This window comes from Populus euphratica, unplaced genomic scaffold, assembly GCF_000495115.2.
Source record: "Populus euphratica unplaced genomic scaffold, PopEup_1.0 scaffold3.1, whole genome shotgun sequence".
NCBI lineage: Eukaryota > Viridiplantae > Streptophyta > Magnoliopsida > Malpighiales > Salicaceae > Populus > Populus euphratica.
The window spans coordinates 4734631-4756950 of record NW_011499847.1 but is presented as its reverse complement, the minus strand read 5'-3'; the positions used below and the strand labels follow the sequence as shown (position 1 = coordinate 4756950).

Below are 22320 nucleotides of genomic sequence, written 5' to 3'. Positions count from 1 at the left end.
TAATAGCAGCATCGGGTCGCTTTAAACCGGTGTCTTCTACATCCGATTGAATTACAGTCGGTTCAAATGAACAGTACATCCCTCTCATTACAGGCTGTTCATAAAGGTGATGAAGCGGCACAAAGCCTTTTATTCCATGCACGGAATCCCGGGGCTACAGTATGAGTTTTATTTCAAGAAAGTGCATGCTGTTTTGGGTGCCAGCCCTGTATATATTCCCAGCATCCTGCTCTCTCTCTCTCCCTTTTTCTTTATATACTGTGTTATTTCTAATATTAGTATTTTTATTTTTTTATGTAAAAATACTTTTCAACTACGAGAACAAACAGGATAATAATAGTTTTGCCATGATTTTCACAGATGAAAACTGTAATAAAATTCCACGCGGGCCCCCTTGCTTGCTCATTGGTCATATATAGCTGTTTACCAGTATTAAAATATATTCAGACGAATAGAACTTTCTTTTCCAGTTCATCTTGAATTCCTCTACCTATAAAAAAAACATTAAATTTATGCGACTTCTATAGCTTAATTTCAGCTTCTTCCCTTGGAATGAGTTCATCCATCACGAGAGAGACGAGAATTCAATTCAATCACACCGTGTGCTCGTCCCTCGAAGCAATTCAATTAACGGATGCTAAGACGAGTTGATTTTATATTTATTTCTGATAAATTATTCTTTTCCAGAAGACTCTAGGGACCAGTGAATTTGGACAAAACGAATTAAAACTCGCACAGAGACCCAGAAAAATGGGCTCCTTGAAGTGAATTTACGGCGATGACTGCCTCGTCTCGGAAACACAACTGCATCTCACATTCATAATTTTCTTGTTGCAAAATCAATATAAAAAAAAATACAGAATTTTTATACAACGATTATTAATGTTTTGGTGGTGGCTCTGTGTCCCACTGATTGGGTCAAGATTTTCTCATACTTGTGAGAAAAACCTGAGATGCAGGTTATTAATTTGAATGATTCAGTGATTGGAATAAGTTTAATAAATAAATTCTATTAATTTAATAGTATAATTATATAAAAAAGTCAATGATTGAAAAAATAATGATTAATAAAAAACAATATTTATCAATATTATAAAAAATAATCTCTAAATATTATTAAAAAGTCTTAACAATCCAGGTCAATAACATAACAAAAATTAAATGGGTATGTAATAATTATGTAAATGAATAAAAAAATTTAATTGCTAGCAAATTAAATATTAAAAAATAAACTAAAAAAATTAAATTTTAAATAAAAACTTGAGACAATATATTAAATTCATGATATAATGGTAAAATCATAATAATTTGGTACAAAAGAAATCAAACAAGACAATGAAAGCCTACTTTAGGCAAACTAAAATATGAAATTCAAAACTTTTTTAAAAATTAATCCATCACTAGTTAACTCGAGACATAAAACGAGGATAATTTTATAAAAAAATATAAAAAATTATAAAATTTAAGATCTAATAACCTAATATCAGGTAATGAAATCAAGAAAAAAATCAATTAAAAAAATCAAATAAAAAAATTCGTAGTTAAATCGGGTAAATTTTCAAAACTTGTAATTAAAATCATGAAACTTAAATTACCTTATAAAAAATAAACATAACAAATATTAGGAAGAGAGATTCATCCCATTTTTTATTGATAAAATTAAAACAATAACAATATATATATATATATATATATAAACAAATAATACTAATAAAATAAAAATTAAATTGTTTATAAACGTTAGATAAAACAAAACAACGAGTAATAAAGAAATAAAGAAAAAAGTAGTAATTAAAAGAATAAATATATAAAAATAAAATTATGTAAATAAAATCACATCGTTATATTATAAATGACTCTTCTTTAAGTGTAAAAATCACAAAAAATAAAGATAAAATTACAAAGTGATATTACCTGGTAATTAGAAAATATATTTAAGATTTGTTTTTTTCCTTCTTCTTTCTTTCCAAGAAGGTGCTTCCGATCGGTAATATCGATCACTGTTACAGCGTGGAAGGAAAAGACAAGGGACAAAAAAACAAAAAAAACATCACTTCCATCATGTCAAAAAAGAAAAGGTTAAAAACATAGTTTTTTCTAACAGGAGAATGTCCTAATTCCAAGCAACCGGGACACCATGTCCTCAATCCAGATAATCAGTACAACATGAAAAAGATGAAGTAAGGGAGAGAATAGAGAAACCAGAAGACCAAAATACTCTATGCATTCTTGCTTGCCCATCCAAAATGAAAATAACATCAATCCATTTTCATGGGTGTCTTCTAGTAGCCTTATCAGATGCAAAGGACAGTAAATGGCTAGAGATTGCATGCCCGGGGGCTTGATTTTGATTTTCTGTACGTACCAAACCCTGAACCCAAAACCTCACTGCTCCCTTCACCTGCACACCTAGTCTGAAGCTATGAGTTATTAAAAGATATTGTTTTTAAATAATTTTTATTTGAAAATATAAAAATATTTAAAAAATTAATTTAAAATAAAAAATAATTTAATTTTTTTACTCAAAAACATTTTTTAAAATGTAACAATATAAATCACTCAAATCTAGAGGTAATTCTTTTCATGAAAAAACACCTTACATGTATTAGTTTTTTGTTGATCAAAAACTTTTTTTTTTCCGTGTTTTAGATTTATGTCATATTATGGTTATTAAAGACTTATATAATCATTAGATTTAAAATCTATAAGATTAGTTGTGACACCCGCAAACTGGCCCGGACATCCATATTAATCTTAAAAAAAAGAATCTCTTTTTTCATGGTTGTTAAACCCAATTTCATTACTTGTTATTTGTCACTAATATACCCTAGAAAAAAAGAATTTAATTTAGTAATTTTTCAAATTAAATTATATCATATGATTGATTTAATTAATTAATTTTTTAAATACTCAATTGACTTGACTGGATAAACTTGATTCAATTGATACTATTTTTTTTGAAAAATAACAGTAATCTAAATAAAAAATAAATCTAAGTTGATTTAATATAAATTTATCTAATAATCCTATAAATAACCGATATCTGAAAATGTCTCCGAATAATTATTTCCAATCTTAGTCACATGTCTATTCACAGTTTTCACACCCTGTAACTGCTAACACGTCAAAATCACTAGTAACCACCCCCCTAAAACACGCATTTAATTTAATTTATATTTTATACCTTACTTTAAAAAGCTCCTAAAGCAAAACCTACTTTGGTTCTGTCTCCCCTGGCTAGCGCGTCCTCTGTAAAAACCAACTACTTCTCTTTTCTTATATAAAAACAGCCCACTGCCAACCTAACCTCCAGAATCCAGATACAGCGTGCATCGTTTTTCCTCTCTCTCCGCAACAAAAGAGTCCAAGAAGATAAAATTGGTCTCTCTAAAATCTCTGTAGAGAAATGAGTTACTACAACCAGCAACAACCTCCTGTTGGTGTCCCGCCTCCTCAAGGTATTGATCACTCATAACCCTTCAATCCTTTTCTCTCTCTCTCCTTCTTTTTTTTTTTTTAATAAAAAAACAATTAAAGTTTTTTTTTTTTTTTTAATAAAAAAACAATTAAAGTTTTTTTTTTTTTTTTAATAAAGAAGCAATTCAAGTTTGCTTCTTTTCTCTAAAAATACTTATAGAATATGATCCTTTTCCTTAGACGCGTCCTTTTTTTCCCTATGAGAATCATGGGTTCTTTTTTGTTTTTGTTACTGATTTATGGGATCTGTTAGATCTAATGAATATTGGAGTCTTGTTGTTTGTTTTAATAGGTTTTCCCCTTGATTTGAAGCAAGTCAAGCTTGTTTCTTTTTCAAAAAATTAAAAATTAACAAAGATATAAATGCAGTTTTTTCCTATGAAAATCATGTTTTTTGTGTTTGATTTTTGTTTTTTGTTATTGATTTATGGGATTTGGTAGATCTAATAAATATTGGGGTTTTTTTCGTTTTGTTTCAATAGGTTATCCGCCAGATCAAGGATATCCCAAGGACGCTTATCCACCACCAGGATACCCACCGCAAGGGTATCCACAAGGTTATCCACCCCAAGGTTATCCACCACAAGGATATCCTCCTCCTCCACCCTATGCTCCTCAGTATGGCGAACCACCCCGTCAACAACAGGGAAGTTCTGGGCCTGGTTGCATGGAAGGATGGTAGGCACCAACACCCTCTCTCCCATTTCTATTTCATTTTGCAATGCGAAGTTTTGTTATATCTGGTTTTGATAATCTAGATCCGGGACTATGTTTAATCTGGATTCTTGTTCAAAATAATCGAGTCAACTCGGTTGCTTACATCTCCTGTTTATCTTGCGGCTGTCGAAAAGATTAGGTACTTTTAGGTTTGAAGTTTCTATATTGCCGTCTACGGATAACTGATGAAGAAAGATGGTTTGTTCATTTAATTTTCTATTCATATCTTGGTCAAACCTGACCGTTTTTGTATTTCCGATGTTTTGGAACCCGCCACAGTAATAGTATCACGCTGCAACGTAGTCAGAGTTATCTTAACTAGACTGCTGCTAGTTTGGTGGTTCAGCCATTTTTAATAAATTGCTTGCTTCACGCCCTGAAATATTTAATCAATCTTTTAGCAGTTCAATAGTGGTGTTCACATGAACTTGAGTTGCGATTGTGTAATGTGTTTTGTGATCGTGTTGTCCACATGTACTTGAGCCGTGCCACTGATTATGTTGTGTGTGTTCGTGATAGCGTAATGTCATGTTTCTGTTTTCTGGTTTTATAGAGTTGCAAATGCAGAGGCTGAGTTTGAGTTGTGTGATGGCGTCTTTGCTTTCTGTAGGGCTATAATTTCATGGCGCAGTGTTTCCTCTGGGAAATTATCTCCCGTCTCCGTTGATAATGTTTTTGTTGCGATATATCATAATGATGTTTTAATTTTATGTTCTTTTGACACGTGTAGTTTGGCTGCTCTGTGCTGCTGCTGTCTCCTGGATGCCTGCTTTTGATGAGAGAGCTATGGTGGGGTGATTGATTCGATAGAAGTATGATGATTGATTTGCAATGGTCATCTGAGCGTCCTTCAAAGGGATTTATACAATGATGCTATTCTTATTGATTTAAGCCCTCCTGTCCAGTCTGTTATTTCTTCTTTTAATGCTCATCTTGCATAAATAATCTGAACCTTTGCATGGAAGCGAACATTTTGTTCATCTTCCCATGCGTTTGTGCGCGCTTCACTTTCAAATTCCTTGCCGCTATGATTTACTAGCTTTTATTCTAGATGTTTGTAAATTGTTTGGAATTGTGATCTTACCAAGTGGAAATACATTCGTCAGCTATTTGTTTCCTCCAATTTATATGACATGTTAATTCGTTTTAAATGGTTAGATTTCCATCTTTTGGAAGCGCGAGAGCTAAAAAGTTTGGTTGCCTAGAGAATATGTGCCATTTCTTGAACTTTTGCCTGGGCCACATGTTGGAATTTTGTTCTATGCTTATCTTGCTGTAGAGGGAAAAGTGAGAAGACGAGGGAATCAACTCCTAGCAAAGTCGTTGGCATTATTGTGGTGGAAGCCAACCAGCCCTTTTTGGCCATACACTTTGGTTAAATGATTAATTTCGACGAAGTGCTGTTGAGGTCATTTCCTTTGTTTCCACTTCGTTGTTGCCTTTTTACACAAGACAAGTCTGCCGATAGGAAAAATTTGACTTTCAGATTGTGCTTGTAGTGGAGTGTATGCCTGAATATCTAGAGTTAATCGGTGAATACTAGTTACATAGGGGTTCTATAAGCGTTCTGTCCTGGAAGAGAAGTGCTCTGGATGGGAGTGGGTTTACAGTTATTTTTTTAAAATTATTTTTGAAATCAACACCTCAAAACAATTAAAAATTTATAAATAAAATTAATTTTTAATAAAAATAAATAAATAAATGAACTTTTGGGGAACGCAGTGCAGCAAATGCCGTGTATTTGCCGTGTCTTCGTTGGTTCTTTCGCTTTCGTTTGGTCAATTTCTTCTCTTGTCATCTTCCGGGAAAGGAAACAACAATTAAACGCGCCACCGGGCTGGCGGGGAGGGGGCTTCTCTTTTGTGTACGGTCAGAGCATTGCTTTGCGAGTTGTTTTTTGCTCCGTTAGCTGGCATTTTCTTGATATTAAAAGATAGCTGTTATCAGGATACCAAAATCTAGTTCTTTTGGAGCATGGAAGTGCAATTATTATAGTTGTTATATTCGAAATAAAATACTAAATCATATAATTAAATATAATTATATTATTTAAAATATGTATAAAATTGAATTGAAATAACAATCAAACATCTTCTCAGTGAATAATTTGTTTATAAACCAAATATTACATTAAGCTTTCTCGTTGACCTTTAGCAAGGAGCCTTTTCCAAGTTCATGCTCTTAGCTTATATTTAACAGGACTGAATCGTTATATTCACTCTCTCTCTCAATAAAATTTTCTTCCTGTAGCGGAGAAAAAGAGACACTGTGAAACAAACAGATAAGATATAAATATGAACATGCGACAAAAGCATACATGTGAGCATGCGAGTCAAGTCCAACTAAACCTAGCGTCGTCCCCAGACTAATGTTGTCTTTTAAGCCCGATTAGAGGTGGTCCCCTGTAGTTGTCTTTGGGCCTCACTGTTGAGCAATGCATCGCTGCCAAAAATTTTCCAATAACCCTAGCAAGAAAAACAGAAAGAAAAATGCGATGCCCAAATTGTTTGTTTATTTATTTATTTATTAAAAAGAAAGAGTGATTGCCCATGAAATGTCATTTGTGTCCTAGAGGAGCTGTTTTGGGAGTCGTGAGAGAGAGAGAGAGAGAGAGACGTTAGAACAAAATTCATATAATCTGAAGTTCTATGTTTGATTTCTTTGTCGTGTCTGGACTTGTAACCTCTTCTCCTCCAAAATTGGCCCTCTTCTCTTGAGATAATCCTCCTCTCTCTCTCATCGGTAATTAAAAATCAACGCAAATAAATTTTTGCGCCAATACTTATTTTTTAAAATTTTTAAAAAAGTATAAATTATGTTATTCTTTGAAAATCTAAATATATTTTACATGAAATCTCTCGCATGCTTTCCATGTTTAATATCTTTTTTATTTATATCTATCTTTTTTTAATTTTATTTTTATTTAAAAAATTAAAAGTAATTGATTTTAAAACCAAATAGACTAAAATAAAATTTTAAAGGTAAAGAAAGTTATTAAAAATGAATAGTAAGTTTTTACGCGATTCTATGGACGCTGCCTATGTACAATAATAATAAATAAAAAAACTTAAACCTTTTAATGTTTTCTATGGTTATGATAATTATTTCTACCATTTTCTATATTTCTTATAAATTTTGCAAGACGACTTGTAAAAAAAGAAAAGTAAAATGCAATCATTCTGGCAATCTATTATTTTTGTTTTAATTAAATTAATCTGTATTCATCAAATTTAATAATACCCTTTATATGTTATATGAATTTTGAAAGACCATATAATAATAATAGTAATAAATATTTTCATGACAGTTACTGGAAATGCAAGATTCCAGTAATTGTTATGGGAGTCAATATATTTTTATATCTGATAAAATTTCCTCGAGAGGGCCAATCTCTTTCATAGAACGTGAACATTAAATAAATATTAAAATATTTCAATGGTAGGCAGCGGCTTAATTTTTTTATTGTAAAACAATTTATATTGGTGTTGATAGTGTATTCTTTATTTGTAACTGGAATTTTGATTAAAATTGAAAATTTAATATATCCAAAGTAATTTTTTTAATAATCCAGGTAATAATAATATATTTAATTAATTTGAGTCAATCAAGGTTATTTTACTTGACTTGATTATAAAATAGAAATTATTAAAAATCTTATTGTCTAGTTACTATTCATGAAATAAATTACAATCTTGTATAATTTGGAAATGAAGATATTTTGAATTTAATCTCCAAATTCTAAAGTTAATTTTAAATAATAACTCAAATCTATTATTGATTAATTTTAAATTCAGTAGATTAATTTATTTATATTTTTAAAAAAATATTAATTTTAAAAAATTTAAATTAAAAAAAAATAAGACATGATTACACGCCCGACTTAAATTTAAAAGCCTAAGTCTATAGCCTTAGTTATTTATTTATTTTTAATTATCTCAGGTCACTTGTGCTTTTTTTTTTAAAAAAATAAAATAAGTTAGTGAAATCATGATTAGCATGTTTTTTTTAAAAATAAGTTAGTGAAATCATGATTAGCACTGTAATGGTTTAAAAATTAAAAATTCTCTAAAATCTATTTTTTATTTGTTTTTTTTTCAAAAATCTAAAAAATTACCTTATACTTCTAAATAAAACTAAACTAATGTTCAAACTCAAAACATTTTTAAATTAACTAAAAGATTTAAAAATATACCATAAAAAAATTGAGTTAGATCTACTTTCTAGTTCAATAAGAAAGTCTAAAACCACTACTAATAGATTTATTAAATTGAATAGAATCATATAAAGTTTGATCATTTTAATTAATATAATAATAAAAATCAATAATTTTTTTCTCTTATCTTGTTTTTTTAAGCTAGATTTTATTTCTTCTCTCTAATATAAAAACCAATAAATAAAAAAAATTAATTTATATACCAAAATAAAAATTCCCGTGAATTTAAAAATAACTACACATTTTTTTTTTATGTTTTATATTTTAGTTTTTTATCTTTTATCTTGGTATTTTTATTATAATTTTATTTAATTAAACAGTAGAAAAATCTAATTAAAAGAGAAAACGTTTTATTTTTTTTTTTAAAAATAAATGAGATCCAACGTTCATATTTTCCAAATGTTTCGGGTAATTACAAAAAAGAAAGAGAATAAAAACTCTATAGCATCTAGAAAGGATACTTCAGTCATTTGAAAAATATTCTTGTGCAAATAACATTTCCCTTCTCTAGGGTTAGGGTTTGTTAAATTACAGAATCAATTTGGGGTAATTCTCTATTTTTTCAATACCTTCTCCTTGTTTTTGGAATTCGATTTCCATTTTTATTTTTTTGATGCTATTAAGTGGCGATTTTCAATAAGAATTGAGAATCCAGGTTTTTTTTGGGGAATTATATTTTTTCTACAATTCGATGATTTGTGTTCGGTATTGTCGCGGGCAAGTGAAATTGAGCGAAGAATGAGCCTAGAAGAACCTGATTTGTGGGTGGATCATGGAAACTGGATATTGATTTTATGTATATATAATTTTTCGATCAGATCAATAGTATTTTTATCGGGTTGGATGCGACTTTTTTCAATTAGTTTAAGATATAGAACCGAAAGGGTAAATACCATCTAATATGCTTCGAGCTTCAAAAATTTCAGGAGTAACTGTAAATATCATTGATGAGGATACTTATTTGGTTTCTTGAATCATTTTTTTTTGGGTTTTGACTTGTCTGTTGATGGTTTTTTTTCCCTCTTTTTTGCTTTGCATTTGCTGATACAACGGACTGGTTAATCACAGGTTTGTTTGGGGAGTTTATTTATTGATAAGCTTGATGGGTGCACCCAAACAGAAATGGACGGCAGAAGAAGAAGCAGCGCTAAAAGCTGGAGTGATTAAGCATGGAGCTGGAAAATGGCGCACGATTCTTAAAGATCCAGAATTTAGTGGTGTCTTGTATCTGCGTTCGAATGTGGACCTTAAGGTTAGCTCGCTGAAGTATTTCTTCAAGGAGGATGTTAATGCTTGTGGAATATGGTCAATGCTTTCGATGTTCAGCTACTTGATCGATCAATTTAGTGAATTCGTGGGATCAGAAGTTTGTCTCTATGTTTTTATAATGCAATTCAAGGTGATTGATCTTTGTTTTTTGTGGGTAGGACAAATGGAGAAACATGAGTGTAATGGTAAATGGGTATGGCTCGAGAGAGAAGCCTAAGTTAGCACCTAAAAGAGTACACCATGTCCATAGACAGGATGAGAACCTTGTGTCTGTTGGCACTGTTGTTCAAAGCGATGAAGATATTCCAGATGCCAAGCCTCTTCCAGTTAGCAGCGCTGCATTGCCTGTTGTTAATCCGAAGAGGACTACTGTAAGGTCAGACATTTTTTATAATCAAAAGAAAAAAAGAAACCAAATACTTATCACGAAATTCACTTATCATGAAATTCATGCATTCTCTTGTATTCATTGGCTACCTGTTAGTTATCATTCCTGCATCACATTTTACTAGCTATTTGAACTGTTTGTTTAGCATGTATGAGACTTCATATTTTTTCTTACTGCTCGCATTCAGTGTCTGACCTTGAATATTTTTTTAGTGCTTGTGGCTGTTGGTTGGTTATATGAACACAATCAGTAACTGTTGGATATTACATATCTTTTTTTTCGGGTTTGTTAACCGGTAACCATCTTTCCAGGCTGGATAATCTTATAATGGAGGCAATAACTAGCTTGAAGGAGCCTGGAGGTTCACATAAGACCGCAATTGCTTCATACATAGAGGTGCTCCTTCGTTTGTAAATCCTGTAGAATTGAACTTTTTTTCTTACAATGGTTGTAGTAGATCCAACTTAAAGTAGCACAAGCCCTTATTAACATTAATGCAACTGCTAATTTAAGAATCAAATACAAAATCTACAAATTTAAGTTTTAAAACAGACAATACAAAACTGGCTATTCTAATATAGCTTTAAAAATCTAGACAGAAGGTTGAGGCATTTTCTTATTTTTTCTAATGCCCAATGATCTGAAAGTTGGATTTCATTCAAATTTGATCAATCCATATGGCTGATAATTCTCTCATTATTTATCTTGTACAAAATAAACAATTATTTAATATTTTCAGAGGGTCTTTTGATCATGTTTCTTGTCTGAAGCCAAACAACACTGGGGGTCACTCTTTTTAACTTTTCTGCTTCTAAGGAGTATGTATCCACTGTTTTAGAATAATTCTAGGGCAATGTTTTACACCACTGCCCATGTCTGACTGGACAGTGCAATACAGATAAATTTAAAACCTGCTACCCTTTTATAACTTTTCTGCTTTAAGGAATATATGTCCACTGTTTAGAATAATTTTAGGGCAATGCCTTACACTAGATTGCTTATGCCTGACTGGATAACACAGTACAGATAAATTTAAAATCTACTACCCTTTTATATTGCAATTATTCACTTATCACGACTGGTAATATGTTGAGCCAACAAGTTCTAGTCAGGATAATCTCTGGGACAGGTGATAATAACATAAAATTCTGGGCAGGGTAGTTTTCGGGACAGGTGCCAATGATATTTTGTTGGGCAAGGTAGTATTTATGTTGACATTTTAAAAATTCATCTTTCCCTTTTTTTGGGCCATATCATATGAAGGAAGCGTTTGTGTTATTATCATATATGGTGTCTTTTATATAGTTTCATGTTAAGAAGCTTGTTTGTTTAGTTAGCTGACCTTCCTGGCTTATATTACAGGAACAATATTGGCCACCAAATGACTTTAAGAGGATATTATCAGCTAAATTGAAGTATCTGGCAGCAAATGGTAAACTGATTAAGGTAATTATGCTCCAAACTTGTTGTGTCACAGTAACTTATTTGACACTTGTAATTGCTATGCTTGCATTTAAATAGTGTAGAATATTAAATGCTGGTAATTTGAAATGGCTAATGTACAATTTTATTTGTTTTAAGTAATACTTTTTTTCAGATCAGGATTGAACATTTAGTGATGCGTTTAGACACTTGGATTGTGACTGACTATTGTTGATAGCCAGCTTGACACTAGAAGATGCTATAGATTTAGAGGCTTGCATTAGTTGTTGGTTATTTTTTACAGTCTTAATTTCCTGAAGTTTGGGGACAAGGAAGTCAGTGAGAGCATGTGTATCCCCTGCCACAGTTTGTATCTTCATTCTTCAAGTGTATTTTTATTTCCCATTGGAATTTGAGTCTGAGAAAAGATTTTAAGCTGAGTTGAATATCTAGTTTGCATAAATCCTGCTTCAGCTAAAAAAAGAAATACTTTGTCTCTCTTTTGGTTTCCTTTCTCGCTAATTGTACTTTGATGTCTTAATGTGGAATCACATCCAGCTGCGTTCTCTTTTGCAGGTTAAACGGAAGTATAGAATTGCACCTACTTCAGCATTTGCTGAGAGAAGGGTTTCTCCCTTATTCTTTGAAGGAAGACAGAGGATCTCTCCCAAAATTGAAAGGGATGATTTCAATATACTTACAATGTCTCAGATTGATTTGGATCTGGGGAAGATGAGGACTATGACCGCAGAACAGGCTGCTGAGGTAGCGGCTCGAGCGGTTGCGGAGGCAGAAGCTGCTATAGCAGTAGCTGAAGAGGCAGCAAGGGAGGCGGAGACAGCAGAAGCTGATGCAGAGGCAGCACAAGCATTTGCGGAAGCAGCTATGAAGACACTGAAAGGAAGGACTGCCCCTAAGATGGTAAACTTCATCACTGGATCTTCTCTTAGTGATCGGTTTTGAAATGTTTGAGAAGCCATTTATCAGTTGTCTTGTAACAAAATAATTAGCTGTTTTGCATTTGAAATTGAAAGTTGAAACATAAAACCCACACCCACCCGTGATTTCCTGAATCTTTTTTGAATTGCTTATTCCTTGAATGGTTGTTTTAGCTTGGATCTATTCTGGGTAGTCCATCAGGCTAATGATGCATCATGAATTCACCCCCACATTTTCCTTCAACTTAACAAAATGTAATTGCCCGAAAACTAGATACCAGTAAAGTCCTGTTTGCTACCAATTCTTGGATCTTCATGATGATGAATATCCTTTTTCAGGAGGCGATTCTTCATTTGCATCTCTTGCTTCATTGCATCTTTAGGAATTTATCCTTATAAGATCATGAATGAAGTTTCTTTGTAATGTGCAGACAGTTCGAGCTTGATGGAAAATCTCAAAAAGGTCACTAAGGAGTTTTATTGATGCTGAGACACGAGTTTGCTGACATTGTTTTCTGTAAATATTGGAAGACCTATTTGGATGATCTATGCTGCTGCGTTGACCTTTGCTGGATCCTGGTGGTTTGTTAGATTGCATAGGCAGCTCATTCTTGTAGACAATTTTGGATCAGAACATGTCAATTTCATTTCCTCAAGTTTCTGCTTTGGTGTCAATATTTACCCGTAGGGTGGTTGAAGAATGCAATAACAGGATTATTTATAATGTTTATTTCTATATCTTAGTCCTTTCCATGCTTGTATTAAATTGATCAGTGATGTGATTAAACAGTGTAGTAGCCTCGGGGCATTGTGATTTAAACTGTCCAGTCATCATTGTATATAGTGGAGTTTTTTCTCTTTTAAATTGAAACTGATAAAAAGCTGATACTGTGTCCCCTTCCTCCCTTTTTGTTTTTAAAAAAGAACTGATTATATGTTAAGGGATCTTTTGGATATTTTCATATTTAATGTTATCATATCGTCTTACTTTCCATGTTAATATTAAAAATAACTTTTAAAAAATAAAAAATATATTATTTTAAAATATTTCTTAATAAAAAAATATTTTTGGAACGAAATATCAAATCGTGAAACAAAAACCCCAACTATATTGATGGAGGAGAAGTAAATGAAATCGTGCTGGTATGGTAGATGTTTCCTTGTTTATACTACTATTTTCCCCCCTCTCGAGAGCGTTTCTTCTTTACCTCAGCCGTTTCTTCACAAATTTTACGGTAATGATTAGGACGCTGTCAATTAGTCATAAACAATAATCACGACCATCATTATGGTTTGGCCCGAAGGCCAGGCTGTCAGGATTCTTCCAATATTGACTTGGATTTATTGAATTTTTCTTATTTTTTCATATTTAGATTCATATTTAGTTTCTTTAAATCCAATAAGTTAATGTGAAAGATGTTTGAGAGAATATCTTTATTATTAAAGAAATCATATTATTATTGCATCAAATTAATATAATAAATGTATTTTTGAAACAATTAAAAAAGAAAGAGACGGATAAGATGACACATCCATTTCAATTAATTATTTTTTGATTAATGGCTTAACACACAAAGCAAGTTTAATTATTTTTTTTTACTATCAAATAAAAACAAATCTTAATAAGATGACATATCCATTTCAATTACCTGCACACACCAATTTTTTTTTTTTAATTATTATTTTAAAAGAAAAGGCTCTACAGCCCAATTTGCCACCATTTTATGAGAGAAAAAACCCTTACAGCAGCAAAAGAAAAAAAAAACTATTAGTAATGTGTTTGAAATAATGTTTTTTTTTTTAAATATTTTTTTATATTTTTAATAGTTTTAATATAATAATATAAAAAATAATTTTAAAAAATATATAAAACATTATTTTAATATTATTTTATTTTATTTTTTAAAAAATAACAATCACCGCCTTGTCAGGCGTACAAACCAAATAATACGTTGTTGCTCCGGGAGATTAAACAAATGAACAACTTGTTATATTCCTGTCTTGCCCTTCAGTTCAGCTCTTCTTCCCTTTTCTTTGCAATTAATTATACATCTCCTTCCTTCTCTTCTTTACCATTCACGCGCGCGCGCACATATAATAACCAAATCCATAAAATTCCAGTTAATTTAGATTCTTGTTTTGCTGTAAAATCCATCTCTCTTTCACAATCAGAGATGGATACAAATTTAAACGACAAGGAGTCCATGGTTGCTAGAATCCAACAATTGGAACATGGTAATATCTTTGTTTCTTTCTTTCTTTCTGACCCAAATGATCCTTCTCTCTTGTTCAAAACTTCAGTGATGCTGTTCTCTTACGCTATATTGCTTTCTTTTAGAATTCTTTCTTAAATTACTTAAAGGCCAATTCGAGAATTCTTATCTGTGTTCTGTTCCTGGACGTGGAAACCAAACTGAGTCTAAAATACAGCGCTTTATTAACTGATTAAATATACCCATTTTGCTTGTAGCCTCTTTTTTTTTCCCCTTCCCCATAACGTGATTGAAGTGTATTGTCTTGTAGAGCGTGATGAGTTGCACAAAGATATCGAACAATTGTGTATGCAGCAAGCTGGACCTGGTTACCTTGCTGCTGCTACTCGAATGCATTTCCAGAGGTATACTTATTTATTTATCTATATTTTTCTGTGTATAGGATCGGGATTTTCCCATTTTATTATTCTACGGGGTTACTACTAGTGAAAGGAGACATAAGGATTGTACTATTAAAATAATGCTCTATTAGGACAGCTGGATTGGTCCAGGAGATTGAGAAATTGAAAAGGCAGTTGGTTGCTTGCACAAGAGATAATCTTAATCTTCAGGAGGAGCTTTCTGAGGCTTACCGAATTAAAGTGAGAAAAATTTTGTATTTATTAGCTGTTTTGTCACTTTTCGATGCCTTTTGTTATAGAGCTTACATGTTTACTATGTTGTCTTCAGACCCAATTGGCCGAACTACACCAAGCAGAGGCTGCAAAGGTTGGTCTCTCACTCTCTCTGCACATGTTTACTCCGGTTTGTGCTTGCATGTGGCATCAATCATTCTTTTTTTGTGAGTATTTTTATCAAAGATCTACCAGAGGGAATTACGAATTCAACAACTACCAAATGACAGCATAAACCAACAGGAGAGAATAGATAATACTTTGGCATCATAAGAAGCAACTTCTCATCAAACAAAAGCTTCATATATTTTCCATTCAAGATTTTTTTGTCTTTCAATTGCCATTTCTTGTGTTAGCTTTTATTGAGGACCTAGCTTGATCAACTACCATATTTACATCTGGAGGAGATGCTAATTTGGTGATTACAAAGTTATGACTTAAGTTTCACCTACAAGCAATTGGCGATGGTGACAGGATTAGCAATTGTTGCTAGCTATGATGTTTGTGAAATGCTTCTATCAGCCTTTATTGTTTTCTTTTTCAAAATATTTATTATTTTTTTTTTTTGGTGGATGTAATTTTTCTTTCATGATTAATCTTGACTTCTCGTTTCATTTTCTTTCTCCAGAACATGGAGGCAGAGAAGCAGGTTAAGTTTTTCCAAGGTTGTGTAGCTGCTGCTTTTGCTGAGCGTGATACTTCGATAATGGAGGTTATGAAAAAGTCTCTTTGAAATTTGTTGATTAGATGCTTGACTTTGGTTTCTTACCCATAACCATTCATAAGTATATTCCTGAATGTATATTCTTAAGGTTTAGAATTTCCTTAATGATTGATGGCAGGCTGAAAAAGCAAAGGAGAAGGAGGAATCCATGTCCCAGAAATTTAATGAAATTCAGCAGAGGTACATGTTATGTTTATACTCTGTTTTTGGTATTAATATTGTGTTCAAAGTCACAGAAGTAAAAGGTTATTCTCCACTGACTGCTTATTTTGTTGCATTATGTAATCTGGAGATTATGATGCAAATCTTGTTAGTCTTTTGAGTGTTACACTTCCTGCGGTGTATTTTAATATTCTATCGGATCAGTATCATTTTGCTATTAATTTTATATGGAAGAATGCTATAAATAGTTTATGGTGATGTTCTGTTCCTTTCAAAATCTTCCCGATCTTTGAAAAAGGTAGAGGCATTGCATGTCTAGATTTCGTAACTGTTCATCTGTGAATTTAGGTATCCTTTATCATGTGTGACTTTTCCATTTGTGTTCTTGAAGGGATTTTATGGTTTGTAATTATGTGATCATCATTGAGATGCTGGTTGAATGAATACCTTTTTATGATCGAATATTTAAAGAATTGTTTATGCAGGTTAGAAGTGCTTAATTCAGATGTTCTTGAACAGAAGAGACTAAATGATGCACTGGAGAGTGATCTAGTAAAGCAAGAAGAGCAGATTGAGACTTTCAAGAAGGTAATTGTTTCATGTTCTTAGGTAATAGCAAGAGTGTACTTGAAAGTTGAAAACTTTACACATCCAGCATATAGATTACATGGTAATGATAATAATCTTTAGTCTGTAGTTGAAACATGGAAAATGTCTGTGCAGTGAACTTCAGATTTCATCTCCTTATTTACCTTTCATTCACAGGTTGTCAACAAATTTTATGAGATCAGGCAGTATTCTCTTGAGGGATTTGAGGATACAAGTTGGGATGATAAATGTGCTTGTCTGTTACACGACTCAGAAGAAATGTGGAGTTATAATGATGCTTCCACTTCTAAATACATTGTAAGTTCTCATGACCTTTGTTTTTGATTGTTCCTTGTGTACCCATCATATCAGCATTAGTGCTCATCATATGGTGCGCCATGTATAGGATCGTTCTGTCACTATTTTAGAAGCCTGAATTTAACAAACACTTGTTTTATCTTAGTATCTAGCCTGTACCCGTTTCTTTCACATTCACTGCATCAACCTTGTAATTTAAAGAATGTTACCAGATCCATAAGCAAGTAATGATGGTGAAGAAATTGACAATGTCTAATTCATTTCCTAGGTCCGCAAAGAGCATGAAATTATTACATCAGCTTCTACAAGAATTTTAGTTGTCTCTAGAGTTACTTCATATTTTCTGTACGCAACTTGAATAACTTCTCATCAGACAGAGTGCATTAGAAGAAGAGGTGGAGGCACTGAGGAACTCTCTGGATAAGCTTCAAAGCAAATTACAAGTGGTATGAATTTATCTGGTTAATTTCTGCTTTATCTAGGTTGTAATTGTATTATTATGCTGTATATTTGCTTAATACAGATTTTGTTGTGGATTATAGGGTTTGGAAATTGAAAATCACTTAAAGAAGAAAGTTCGTGAACTTGAAATGAAGCAAGTGCGGAGACTAATGCCTTGATTTTTGAGCTTTAAATTTGATCCCCAAATCCCTTTGCTAATCAATGAAATTGTTGACTTTCCTGCAGGTGCTTTGGAACAAAATGGTTACAGCTGGGATAGAAGAATTACGCCATTACCATTCTCAGCATAGAGATCAAATCACAAACTTACTTGGTGAGGAAAGATCCTATCTCAAATCGATTATTGATATGGCAGAAGAAAAGATCAAGCAATTTGATGTGACCAGAGAACAAGATTTGGAGCTTTGTAGAGTTGTAAAACTTCAAGAAAATAAATTTGGAGATTTGCATACAAGTACTGATGCCGATTCTGCCTTAGCATCCAAGGTAGGTCAATCACTATCTTCGTACTTTGTCTTCTGTCTCTTTATCTGTAGTGCGCATAGTAACAATTTGCTTCACCATCACAAGTAGATTCTTAAGGCTAGTGTACAATCATTTCCTGTGTATTTGCCAAAGGAAGTGGTTCCTTATTGGTGTCTTGACCCTACAGCCCGGGGCCTAAATAAGCCACTAGCCAGCTAGAGGTGACAGTGGGCAAAATAAGCTGGGGGGAAGAGTCATCAAATAATTCTTTACCACAACAAATAATTCTTAATTAATATATTAGTCTGCCAACTGTAAAATATTATTCTCTATTACTTTGCTAATATTGGAGTCTATGGGAAGATATTATGTGGTGGGTGCAAATAGAATTTGGATTAGTGTTAATATAGCTCTTAGCATGATAGTCTCTGTAACTGTCAGACAATGGTCCTGTACTCCTATTATAGGCACAATCCTGCCCAGGGAATGCTGCAACCACAGGATTTGGCAGAACAAAATGTGCCTTGTAAGTATAAAACATTGGCATGGGGAGAAGTTAGCAAATAGAAACTAAGGAAGCTGACCTAGCCTCCATTGATCTTCCTCAATTCGATACATGATCCAATTCCAAAATTTCCTATTGACTGTGGGAAGAAAAATGGGTCAATGACGATTAAACTTCCTTGAGATCTGCTTCATTCTTTTTGTAGTGAGAGTTTTTTTTATAGACGAGATTACCAATGCCGTGGCTTTTTTTTTTAACCATCATATAGTTTTTTCAGTACCCACTTAACACAGCAGAAAGGATCTCAGCTCAACCGCTCCTAGTTTTTTAGTGTTAACCACCATCACACTGAGCATGGAGTGAAAAGTATAGGTGTTTGTGTCAAATTAGGTGTATGGTATTTCAATAAATCAAGAAAGTGATAGTTGCCTAGTAGAATTGTTCTTCCTGTTTGCCACCTCTTGCGTAGCAACTCAGCTAACCCCTACTTTGTTCTACTAAAAAGCTGTTAACTCTGTTTTCTGTTTTGGTGTGATTTGATTATTCTTTTTGCCTTTTTACTAATGTGGAAATTTTAAAGCATTAAGGAAAATGCTTAAACAGAATCAGAAGGTCAAACATAATTTTTGTTCTACTATTTCTGTCGTGTTTATTTATTTATTTTTATGTTCATCACCTGCTATAGAGAAATGACGAAGGCTCACCAGATATCGTGGCTGATAAAGAAGGCAACTTGTCTGAAGGCCTTGCACAGGCACTGCAAGAAAAGGTTTGAGATCTATTTCATGTTTTATAATTTTACTCTCTCTTTATTCTCTATTTATTTTGGCCAGCTGTATGTTCAAGTGATGTGGGTGATTTGAGATAATTATACTCTTTCTGCTATTTTTTTGTTTCTTTCTCAGGTTTCAGCACTATTGCTTTTATCTCAGCAGGAAGAAAGGCATTTACTGGAGAGAAATGTCAGCATGGCTCTTCAGAAAAAGACAGAGGAGCTTCAAAGAAACTTACTACAAGTAATTCCCGTGGAATTTTTGTAACTTGCAAGTTTTTCATGTTGGTTTCTCTTTTACCTGAGTATTACAAGTAACTCAGCAATATCTTTGTAAATTTCTAAATGGAGTTATAGAGTTATGCTTCACTACAGTAATTATCTTATCACACACGACGGAAACATTATGAAAATGTTAGTAGGCAGAATGGAACATCTTTTTTCTTGATATGTTTTCCATGGAGTACTCTCCTCACCAAATCTGAATATCTTCTAATATGAAGTTTGATGTGCATTTATCTAAGTAAAAATATTTATATCCTTCTTTAACCTCACAATGAGTGTACAAATGTTGTGATGGTTTAGGTCACCAATGAAAAAGTTAAAGTTCTTATGGAGTTGGCGCAGTTAAAGCTTGAATATCAACAACTACAAGAGTATGATCTCTTCTTTTCCAAAAGAATATGTTGTAGTATATGCTTTGTTAAAATCAATGTTTCTTTATACTTCTGTTATCTGCTGGGAATTCTCCCAAAGCTATGCTGCATGATTTTTTTATATATATAATTATTTTTTGAGGCATTCGCTGCTAGTCTAGCATTAATTAAATATGTATTTGAAGTACGAGTCTAGATCAAGTTAAAATGCTTTATCAAATAAGATACACAGGTTATTGATGAGCAATACTACATATTATTGTGAATTTTGATAAAGCTAATCCTGCAACCCCTAGAGGTTATTCTGGATCGAAATCAAAGGTCTGCAATTCTGTTTTCACACAGCATGTTGAACCTTCCTTCAGACTGATGTTCACTCCTTGACTGCAGTACTTTTTTCCATTCACTTCTCTAGTTGATCTACCTTGTTTTTATTCGACTGTGGATTTCTTTTGATATGTCCTTAAAGTAATCATCTTGTTAAGAATAAGTATTGAGTTACACATGAATTATTTTCCCTTGTTAACAGATGCACACTTTGATCTGATGGCTAAAACTACCTGAATGAATGTAACATAACATATTGTGCAGGAAAGTCGGCAGTGAGATAAAACAAGATTTTTTGTGTGACAATGGGGAGAGAAGACTTTCTAATCATGAAAGAGATGGAAGGATAAGAAATCTGCTGAAGAGGACATATCTAAGACGTTGGATGGGCATGCTGGATAGAAATGAAGCTCAAGCTTCCACGAGTGGTGCAGGGAGTTTCTCTGGGAAAAGGTCAAATGACATGGATTTTGCGAGGTTAGTAAAACCTGGTTGAATTCCACGACTGAACACTTGATTGCTGGTTCCTGCATGTCAGATCACACCCTCTGACATTTTTCAGTAAATTACATCTACAAAGACTGCCTGGGCTGCCTCCCTTCCCCCAACACCCAAACACCCACCCACGCACACACAAAGAACCCTTCTCTTACAAAGTAACTGTTAATGAAATGGATGTTTATACTTTATGTCTCAGAATGAAGATTGAAAATGCCACTCTCAATGAAAGCATGGAAAGCATGGATCATCTAATTTCTGTAATTCACAGACTTCGCCTTGCACTTCTAAAGGTAATTTTTTCTTCGTCATAGGTACAAGATCCTTTCTTCAAGCAGGGATATGCTTCATTTTTGGCTTAGCACTGGATCAGCTTTCTAGGATGCTACAATTATATAATTACTGTTTGGAATGGTGGTACAGTTGAAATTTTGCTTTTCCCTTTTTTTCTTAAGGTCAAACAATATCATAATAACATTAATATGATGCTGATTTTATCACCTGCTTCATAGAAGTTATTGTGCACCATGTTTGATCAGACAGTCGGTTCTTAGTTTGAAACTAATAGGTTTTATGTAATGCTATTACATAATTTATAGGTCAGAGAGTCAGATACTCGTGAAGGTACAGTTAGCAGCAGGCCAGAAGCTCTTGATGATATCATTTCCGAGGCTGGACTTGTGAAGACTGCCCTTGGAAGCTCCTTACCCGTTAGTTGGTCTGCCGAGGCAGATGATGCATCATTTGGTGAAAGTTTCCACAACAAGCTAACTGATGTTTGTGGGGAACACAGTAGTGAGAAGATAGATCCTGTTTCTGCTGCAGGTTTTGAAATGGTGGAGCTTCTGATACTTGCAGGTCAGATACTAAAGGACAATAAAACCATAAAGGGTTCCTGAGATGGAAGCTTATTTAATGTGGTCCGTGCTGTACACACGATACTCTATTGGGTTGAGGTCATAGTAAATGGGCTTTTCTGCAAAGAGGGAAGAAATGAAAATTTGTGCAGTGCGAAATCTGGAGCAGTTCAATGAGTGAACGATGAAAGCCAATGCTTTTCTTGTCATTGCACAGCCTGTTATTGTGCTTGTGGTGTTTTGAAAGAAAAGGGGTAAGAGGGACTAGAGTTAAATTCCTTTGTATATACATGGTTAGGCTAGCTCCATAAAATACAGTTATATGAACTGGGTTGTAATTTTATTTCAATAACGAGGTTTCCTAGGTTATGTTTACGTTTCCTTTCGGTATTGCCCGCAGTATTTTAATCGTCAATGTTTCTGTTAAGCGATTATAGAATGCATTTCCTGTTGTCTTTAAACAACCCACTGGAAATTTTTGTGGTCTGTACATGCCACATGGTGGAAACTGCTATGGAATGAAGAAGTTATAAGCTTGATCATGCCTCGTTATGCGTGAGTTCATTGTCTATCTTGAATGAATGTTAGTGCTTTAAACCGTTTCACGGTAGGGTGGGACAGTATCCTTCTTTTTCTAAAAATGCCACTGCAGTTTCTTCCTAGGTTGACGCAACT

The 22320-nt window shown here is 33.1% G+C and overlaps 3 protein-coding genes across 7 annotated transcripts; all 3 read left to right on the top strand.

Moving 5' to 3' along the window:
- Positions 1–3217: 3217 nt before the first annotated feature.
- Positions 3218–5319, top strand: LOC105109240 (cysteine-rich and transmembrane domain-containing protein A-like). The gene is made up of 3 exons (XM_011003875.1): positions 3218–3458; positions 3960–4155; positions 4925–5319. Exons 1-3 carry the CDS (start codon positions 3407–3409, stop codon positions 4968–4970), a joined length of 294 nt encoding a protein of 97 aa, XP_011002177.1. The 5' UTR covers positions 3218–3406; the 3' UTR covers positions 4971–5319.
- Positions 5320–8850: 3531 nt separating this feature from the next.
- On the top strand, positions 8851–13259 carry LOC105109216 (telomere repeat-binding factor 1-like). 4 transcript variants are annotated; one of them, XM_011003855.1, is made up of 7 exons: positions 8851–8953; positions 9476–9659; positions 9835–10052; positions 10376–10460; positions 11427–11510; positions 12063–12407; positions 12856–13259. In XM_011003855.1, exons 2-7 carry the CDS (start codon positions 9510–9512, stop codon positions 12868–12870), a joined length of 897 nt encoding a protein of 298 aa, XP_011002157.1. In that variant the 5' UTR covers positions 8851–8953; positions 9476–9509; the 3' UTR covers positions 12871–13259. The 4 variants fall into 4 exon arrangements, with proteins under 4 accessions (XP_011002157.1, XP_011002148.1, XP_011002140.1 ...); XM_011003846.1 differs by lacking the exon at positions 8851–8953 and adding an exon at positions 8962–9168 and having other exon boundaries at positions 12063–12404; XM_011003838.1 differs by lacking the exon at positions 8851–8953 and adding an exon at positions 8963–9168.
- Positions 13260–14415: 1156 nt separating this feature from the next.
- On the top strand, positions 14416–22203 carry LOC105109200 (myosin-3). 2 transcript variants are annotated; one of them, XM_011003830.1, is made up of 17 exons: positions 14416–14659; positions 14948–15041; positions 15175–15278; positions 15367–15405; positions 15940–16023; positions 16154–16215; positions 16683–16785; positions 16963–17103; positions 17481–17549; positions 17646–17702; positions 17791–18051; positions 19221–19304; positions 19441–19551; positions 19893–19963; positions 20555–20767; positions 20988–21081; positions 21388–22203. In XM_011003830.1, the coding sequence occupies exons 1-17, from the start codon at positions 14657–14659 to the stop codon at positions 21685–21687; spliced, it is 1890 nt and encodes a 629-aa protein (XP_011002132.1). In that variant the 5' UTR covers positions 14416–14656; the 3' UTR covers positions 21688–22203. The 2 variants fall into 2 exon arrangements, with proteins under 2 accessions (XP_011002132.1, XP_011002125.1); XM_011003823.1 differs by having other exon boundaries at positions 15170–15278.
- The last annotated feature ends 117 nt before the right edge of the window (positions 22204–22320 follow it).